This window comes from Buceros rhinoceros, unplaced genomic scaffold, assembly GCF_000710305.1.
Source record: "Buceros rhinoceros silvestris isolate BGI_N320 unplaced genomic scaffold, ASM71030v1 scaffold2274, whole genome shotgun sequence".
Taxonomy (NCBI): Eukaryota; Metazoa; Chordata; class Aves; order Bucerotiformes; family Bucerotidae; genus Buceros; species Buceros rhinoceros.
Genome location: NW_010408594.1, coordinates 51,910 through 60,611, shown reverse-complemented (window position 1 = coordinate 60,611; position 8,702 = coordinate 51,910). Strand labels below are relative to the sequence as shown.

Below are 8,702 nucleotides of genomic sequence, written 5' to 3'. Positions count from 1 at the left end.
AAGAGCCATTTAAGTTAAAGGACAAGACTGGCATAAGAATGAATGAGTATGACTGTCATGAATGCATTTAAGTTGGAAATGAGGTAGAGGCTTTCAGCAATGATGTAGAGGCAGGCAGCTCCAGAACAAAAAGGCCTGTAGCTTTTCATGTAGAGCTTCTGAAAGGATGCGTGACATGATTTCCTATGGTAGCAGAGTGCATATCTTCATGTCTATAAGTTGTCTCCTGTATGTGTGCTTCACATCAACTTTGAGAACACTCTACCGAATCGCTTTGGTTTTGTTTTGCAAATAGCCTTCGTCAGCTCCCCTCACTCCCAAGAGCATTCGTCCTGCACGTCATGAGGCATTTTTCAAAACTCCTGGAAGTCTTGGAGACCCTGTTGCATGGAAGAAAAATGAAGGCAACCAGCCCAGAAGTGCCAGCTCTGTGCAGAGGAGACTGGAAATCTCTAGTTCCAGCCCTGACTAATTCCACTCATTGCACAGGGTGGGTAGATTGTCCTAGGACCCTGTATCGACTACAAGAGAACAAGCTCTTACCTGACAAGAGGAGCGTGTTAAAATGTCATCCATTTTGGCATGCTTCCCCGCTCTCTGTTCACCCACTGGTTCTGTTTAACCACCTTCTTCACAAATCGTCCTTGGTACTGAAAACTTTCTATGGAATCATTCCTTCAGTACTGATTTGAATTCAGATGCTGTGCTTCACATGGCCGTGTGGGTATCAAATTGTATTTGTGCTTTTAATTTGGAAAACTATTGCTGTGAGGAGATGCAAATAGATTTTCTTGGAGTCCCCAGGGGTTCTTTATTCATGGTTTTAAGTGAGACGTCTAGCACTTATCTGGAGTAAGCATGTTTTTTTATATGTACTCTACTTACCCTGAGTAAATCTGTGGTGAAGATGATAAACTTGCAGTTGTGAGAGCAACTGCTTCCTTGGTTCCAATCTGTCAAATCCTGCCTCCGCAGTGCAGCCTCCTGCTATTTATTTTGTACGTTGGAGTGGGATTTAGTGCAAAAAAGGTTTTTCAGCTTCAGAATAACAGATTTTCACAGGGCAGGATTACTTGAATGTCGGTTGGTTGTTGTACAATTTGCCCAGCACTTGTGGTTAGAAATACCTAATAACAACACAGTATGATTGAATGTATACATGTGAAACATATTAAGACCAAAATAACTGTGAATGTTAACATTTTTATAATTGTGTTAATGAACTGTGTTAGTCCTTGGGTTGCTTTTTTCTTTTACTCTAAGCAAAATGTACAAGTTAGATGTAAAGAATACAAAACTGAACTCCTTAAATAAGTTTAACAAAGTAATTTGAGAGGGCTGTGCAAAGATTTCATCTGCCTTTTAAAGACATTGTGTAGACTTTATGACCAAGGAACAGTGGTAAGTCATTAACCATTCAATTAGATTCAGTCTCACCTGAGTCTATTTAAGTGCCTACTTAGCGGTTTACTTAAGTCTACTTAAGGGGTACGTACTTAAGTGCCCAACTCTTCACTTACAGGGATTTCGTAACTAGTTAGTAGTGCATTTGAGTGTACTTGGAAGACAAGGGAGATCTTACCTTTTGGTGCGTGTCTATCTAAACCGTAGTAGGAAAGTGAAAAGAGCAGGAGCCATGAATTTTGGAAGTGGGGAAAAAATGATCTGTGTTCCTTAGGAGAAGTTAGAGGAAGAAAAGTGTAACAGTTGACCTGGAGAGTCCTCCAGTACTGGATGGTGCTATTAATAATATAGGGCTTAATTGTAAGAGCTAATGCTCTTATGCTTGGGTATGTTTTCACTGATGTAGAAATCTGCCAGTAAATTTGTGTAGTTTCCTGTAAAAGACAAAGTGTTGCTGGTGACATCACATTACTTGGACTTTTAGCAAACATATGGCCGGTATTAGCAGCTTCTCTCTCACTGGTACTGGTTATCCAAGAGCAGATACACTGTCAGCTGTGCTACTCCTTTGGTTAAGGGAGGCTAGGACCTTGGGGGTTAATTTGAAAAGGGTTTTATTTTTATAATGAAATGTATTATGAAAATGGAGTTTAAGAAAGAATTTTAGTGAAGCTGGGAGTTTGAGTAATGTGGCCTTATCTTAGAATAGATCATTAACAGCCTTATAACAAGGGCCAGTTAGCCCTCATTGAAAGAAAATCTGTAGGAATTTGTCATAGGAAATCTCACGGGTGGTAAAGAGAAATCTTCAGACTGCTAAATTTTAAGGGAGGGGTTTTTTATATTACACTACAGTTGTGAAAGTTTACAATTTTTTGCTTCTGCATTATTTCTTCTTATACACTTCCTTAAATTAATTTCACTTTGGAAAGCAATGTGTAATTGGCACGGTGCTGTCCCTGTACTTCTGCTAGCATGTATTTGCTGCGGTTGAGGCTGGAAACAGGCTACTGGGGTTCAGGATGACGTGGTGGATGTTGATTCCCCAAACTTGATTCTTCTCTTCCTCTGTAGTACAATGCGGCCTTTTAGTGAAATGGCAGCTGGGAGCAGAGCTAATATTGGCTCTTCACTCTTCACCAGTTGAAGCACCATTGCAAAATTTGCCTTGCTTGGTCAGTGATGTTGTACTGTGCCATAACTAATCTAACTATACTTGAAAACGCAGAGACTGAAAATGCATCATCAGTTTTCCAATGTCTGCTTCTAGGTTTGAGTTTCTGTAAATATAGCAGGTCCGGAAATGAGGATCGACTCCCTCACAATCAAAGCTGTTCGATGGGTCATGGTTGTGAAAGCAGATTTGGGCCTGGGAGAAGGAGGGAACTGATGTGTTGTCTTGTTTTTGTCAATGCAAAATTCTCACTGAAATAGCTGTTGGGACCACCAAAGTGGTCGGACAGCAGAGGGATCAATGCTGTTGCAGCACCTGAGCTGTTGAACTAGACTGGCGAGGGGGAAGGGTGGGTTGGAAGGAGTTTACCTTTCCTATCTTTGCTTTCACTACAAGCTAAGAAGTAAAATAAACTAGGAACAACTCATCAGCAAAGGAATAGCTGTGGAATAGCAGAATCTATATTTGCACTGAGGCGAAGTGCATACCCAGGATGTTCTGCAGGGTTTCTGAAACCTTTCTGTCCCAAGACAGTTGATGAGGAGGGTGAGTGTATAAATTATACTTGAATCTACCTGCCACGTTTACATTTCTGATTGTCTTTTGTAAATTGGTGCTATTTCTGTATTTAAAAAGCTGTATTTTTAATGTAAAGCTGCTTCCAGTTTGTATCTTTGCACTGCTAGTTTAATATAGATATTAATTTTATTGCTGTTTATAACTGTTTTCAGAGATTAGCTGTCCTGCTTTTCCTGCTCTCTAGCCGTCTTTTTAGCTGTCTGCATATAGCTCTACTCCAATCACACTGTTGGGTTGAATATTTTTTTAAAACTATCTTTTAGCAAAACATTAAACTTTTACAGTATAAAAATGGAAATAAAACCAAGGCTGAGACTGTGATTTCAGTATGGAGAGCACCCTTGAAAAGAACCATCCATCCCCTGCACATCCAAGTGCGCAGTCCCTGGTGGATCTGAGCACCGCATGAGTAGGTGAGGATGACAGCTTAGCCCAGCAGCTCTTGGATGCAGCTGTTTATGCAGCACGGGTACAATTCCCGCTCCAGCTGTTGCAGGCACAAGGACAATGCAATGCAAACTGGCTCTTGAAGTCCTGGAGCTGGCCGGAGGAACATCCAATGGCCCTGACCCCAAACCATGTGAGGTTGATCCCCAGCCCTACCACTATGGGGATCCCCTCCCATCACTGGCCATGGGGCCTGTTCTGGGCAGCCTGCAGCTGTCCTTGTCCCAGCTCTCCACAGGATGGCAGCAACGCTTGCCCGGCCACTGGCCACAGTCACTCAGGAGCAAGGCAGGGCCTCATGCAGAGGCCTGTTTCCCGCAGGCAGAAGCCAGCTTTTGCTTGTATGTGCTTATTAACCACCAGCCACTCATGAAAATCAGAAGTGGAGAACGTGGCCATAGCACTGTTCTCTTTCTCTTCCCCTTCCCTAATCACATGCACACACTTAAGACACAGCCTGACCCAAACCTGAGTTGGCTCCCACTGAAGTCCATGGCAGGTGTGCTATTGATTTCAGCAAGGCCAGTATCACCCACTTCTCTTCTGTAATTAAAGAGACATGACTTAATGTCCCATGTCACCAACAATGGCTGCAAATGCCTGTGAATTGTGGCTGGCCGAGTTCCTCAAAAATAAAAGGGAAACTTAGCAGCTCACTCAATATTGTTTGGGGGTTTTTTTGACCTAGGTCTCCACTATTAATAAATTCCCCTTTCAACTGACAGAGGAAGGATGATAAGTTTAATAAGATTAAACATGGTTATTAAATATAACCCCCTAACCCTGCCCCAGCTCCACTGGCAAGTCCACAGCCACCTATTCCTTATGAAGACACAGGGCAGTAGCTTCTAGCAGTTCTCATCCTCACTAGCCCACTTAAAACTTCCCCTTTTGAAGCAAAAAATAATTAGAGGGGAGCATCAAACTGTTCTCTTTATAAAAAGGGAAAATTAAAAGCAGTGCCATTGTGGAAGAACATTGTATGCTCCACAGCCTGGGCTGGGCCACCCAGAGTCAGCAACAAAAATTGGGAGACAAAAAAAACTGGGAGACAAAAATAACCCCCTGATGCTTGGAAGGTGTTGAGCGCTGCCAGCAAACCCGATAAAAAGGCGGAAGTAAAAGAGAAGCTTCCTACAAGCAGCAAAGCAGAGCCTCCTCCCGCCACGTCTAGGGAAGTGGGTCTTCACCAGCCCTCTTGATCAACAAGGCCAGTTTCCTGCGAGGTACTTAGGTCATGGCAACGTGTTCTGCTTCCAGCCCACAGAGTTCCTGATCAAGGTTCCACAGGCTGCATAATAATTTAAAGTTTAATAGCTCAGGATGGATGTAAAGGGGTGAAAAGAAAGGCTTCATGCACAAATGAGGCCATTTAGGGCATGCTGACTGTGATCCTCTGAGAAGTTCCATGTGGGCAGTAAGCATTAACATCCAGATTCTTTCCAAATTCATTTATTGCACCAGGAATGCGATGAGAATTTAGGATATTTTTTCAAGCGCTTCCTTCAAGGCCTCCTGGAGTGATAAAATGGATCCTAATGGTGTCAGCCAGTGCCAGCTTAAGCTTCAAAAAAGAAAAAAAAGCCTTCCCCCATTCCCCTCAGAGGCCATGGCAATTTTGCTGGTGAGAGGGCAAAAGGCTGTTGCTTGTTCACAAAAGGCTGTGACCTCCAAATCTGATATTGCAAAACATCCCAGGGGACAAAAAGGTCTGCCTCAGACCGACTGCCTCCGTTTTACTCCATTTTCCAAATAAAGTTCTCAATTTCACCCTGAACGTGATTCGGCAGGCTTCATGCCTTTCCCTCATCTCCGGCTGGATGTTTCTCACCCTGGATGTGACAGCAGTTTAATTTCATAGATGACGTACCAAATTTGGGTGGGAGGGGAGCATGGAACTTGTTCTTTTTCCAACAGTTGCTTTCTTGTTTTAAAACCAACAGCTGTGAACCAACAGTTTACAGACATACCCCCTAGGTGTGGTGTGGTAGGGAAGGAGCTGCAGGGAAATGAAACCAACCTGCAGTGGGTGTAAAACACGGCAACTTGGTATGCGCCTGTAACAACAGCTGGAACAGGCCAGTTTGGGATAGGGAAGAGAAGATCAGGGAAACAATTTAAAGCCTAGAAAGGTGGGTATAAAGATTTCACTCCACGACAATAAATTGTCCGGAAGGAAGTTATCTCCCTTACTTTGCTAGCCAATTCTTCAATGTTAAGAAAAACACTTTGCCTCTTCAGAGTCTCTGCATCTCACTGATAACCAACATGTGATATAATCCCCTTACACCCATCTAAAATCTTGATTAACTGGTAACAATTTGTTCCATGCATGAAACGCACTGGGAATTTAATGAACATAAGCTAGAAGATGTTAGGGAGGGGGTGGCTGGAGCTCTGCTCTCAGGCTTGCCTGGTGTTCATGACAAAGCCAGGCACTGGCACCTCACCTACACCAGGGTTCTTGTTATTATGACACGGAAACTAGGACATTTAGATGGTGTTGGTGAAAAATGTCTCTGCAGACACTCTAGGCCTGAGTGGCAAATGCTCCAACGCTTGTGTTCCTGTCTTCTTTTATACTCACACAATGACAGTGGCTCCAGTGGACTCACTCTTGATTTACACTGGCTTGAAGGGGAGGCAGATCTGTCCTCTGGTTCTGAGCTTAATTCTATTCATCATCTACTGTGCAACACCAAGCAAAGCCGTCTTTGACTCTTCTAAAACCAGAGCAGTGACAGTCAACCAGGAATGTCGCCTGGCCTCACAAGAGCTGAGGATCTATCTACCTTGTGGAGGTGGCATGCAGGGGAAAAGGGAGATGGAGAGAGGGCAGGGGGCAGCCCCATTGAGGAGGTGTTAAGAATCAGTTGGACAAGAACAGTCACTGACTCGAAAATAATTTCGAGTTTTTCAGAGCTTTTCCGCTCAGCCTCGCTTGGGACTTCTCATTATTCGAGGCTGCCCCTGAGGACATGTCAGAGTCTGCTAGCTTGGGATAGCATCAAAACCTATTACAGTACAAGCCTGCACTACAAGCCTGACGGTCTTGGAGTGACCCTCTTTTGCTGTCCAGCCATTGATTTTTTTTAATATGAGATTCCTCTTCATAAGTGTGAGGCTGAAATCACATATATTGGAGCCCATCATGTCTGTAAGATATTAACAAAACCAATTCAAAATGCCTTGAAGAGAATTTATTTTAAGAGGCTGAGAAAGTGAAAGGGTTTTTCAGTCTTCCCAGCACATACAATTAAAGAGGAAAGAACATTTCAGACGCAGTCAGGGAATATATTTTGCTATAATCATCAACGATGTAATGTCCTGCCCCAGTAGCTAGGGCTGATCTTCAGGAGCCTCTGCAGAGGATAAAAAGATTCACTCAGGTGCCAGCCTCCCTCCTCCCCTGGTTAAGAAATCTCAGGTATTTCCCCAAGCCAGCGCTACCTGCAGGGTCCTGCACGACCCTAGTGAGTTGTTACCTCTGGGAGAAACCAGAGGATGGCAGGAAAGTACCAGCCCACCAACTTTTTCCTAGCAAAGTCTCCACCATTTGTTATGCCAGGTAAACACAGCCGTAGCCTCCCTTTGGCTGTCTCAAGACACAGAGAATTTAATTAAGGAGAGCAAAATGAATCTCAGAGGTTCATAAGTCTTTTAAGTCTGTTAAGGACTCGGAAAGCTTGGTCTGGATTCTGATTTTGCATAGAAAAATTTTTTTTTTTTTAACTCTTACTTATTTCATCCTTATTTATTTCATACTCATTCTTACTTTGATTCATACTTATTTCCTCTGTTACATTTCAAGGAGAGGTTCTGCCTGGCCAGGACTAACAGGAAAACCAGAGGTGCAATGACAAGAAGCAGATATCCCTCCCTGCAATGTCTCCCCGTGAGGGGCTATGGGCAGCACCGCAGTGCATTCCAGGGCCGTGTTGGAGTCAGTCACCAGCAGGCAGCTGGTTAGCAAGAGGAGGCCTCTCCAAGCCCTACAGCAAAACACACATTTCAGCACAAGAGAGGAGGTAAAAAATGCCTGAATAGATTAAAGCAGAGAGCCAGGCCAGCCCCTGGACAGAGCATGCTGCCTGCTGCAGGGCTGTGAGTTCTGCCGTGTGACACAGACACAGATCCTTCCAGATCCATTCTGGGAACATCTGCACAGCTCTGGGGACCACACAGCTCCCACATGCCACCAAGGGTGGAGGAGAAGGTCCTTGGATCCATATCTCCAGAAGAAGGTTATCATTTTATAAGGTGCAGGCACTGGGAACAAACCAGCCCAATCCATGTGTCTCCCACCCGGCGTGGTGCAGCCTGTCCTCAGCCTTTGGCTCTGCAACTCCGACTGCCTTTGTTCAGCATCGTTGCCTTTTCTCTGCACCATCCCTTACTTCAAAACTCCTCCTCAGTGAGGGCAGGGAAACAGAATATCAGCCTTTCCTAGAGGACTTCCACATCCCAATTTCTTTCCTTGCCATTGTCCTGCTACCTGTAGCTCAGGGTGCCTGCTCTTCTGATGTACCTGATGCCGTAGCATGGTTCCTCCTTGCTCAGAGCTGCTGGGAAGACTCTCCACCTCAAAGCACTCACCTGCAGCCTTGGTTTCTCCTTGAAAGGAGCTCAGGGCCACTGCAGGGGGAGGCAGCAGCAGGGCATCAAAGAATGTCTGCCCCTCCTGATATGCTCTGTCCTATCCAGCACAGCCACGGATTCTCAGCCTGGCTCTGTTCTCAAGCAGCAGTCAGAAGCAGCTCCTTACACCCCACGAGAGGTACAGGATTCACTCCCACTTCAGGCCCCCATCTTGCTGAGCTCGGAGCTCAGGGCCACTGCAGGGGGAGGCAGCAGCAGGGCATCAAAGAATGTCTGCCCCTCCTGATATGCTCTGTCCTATCCAGCACAGCCACGGATTCTCAGCCTGGCTCTGTTCTCAAGCAGCAGTCAGAAGCAGCTCCTTACACCCCACGAGAGGTACAGGATTCACTCCCACTTCAGGCCCCCATCTTGCTGAGCTCAGTCCCATGAAGGGCATTTGTAGCAGCGTTATTTGGGGGGGGGAGGGGGGGGGGGGGGAAAAGGCAAAAGGCGCTCT

General features: G+C 45.1%; 1 protein-coding gene across 1 annotated transcript in view; it reads left to right on the top strand.

The window, feature by feature from the left end:
• Positions 1-472, top strand: part of E2F7 (E2F transcription factor 7) — a 14,621-nt gene extending 14,149 nt beyond the window's left edge. The window contains exon 11 of the mRNA XM_010134900.1: positions 296-472. Coding sequence (XP_010133202.1) covers positions 296-472 — 177 coding nt within the window. The remainder of the gene's footprint in view (positions 1-295) is intronic.
• Positions 473-8,702: the final 8,230 nt, after the last annotated feature.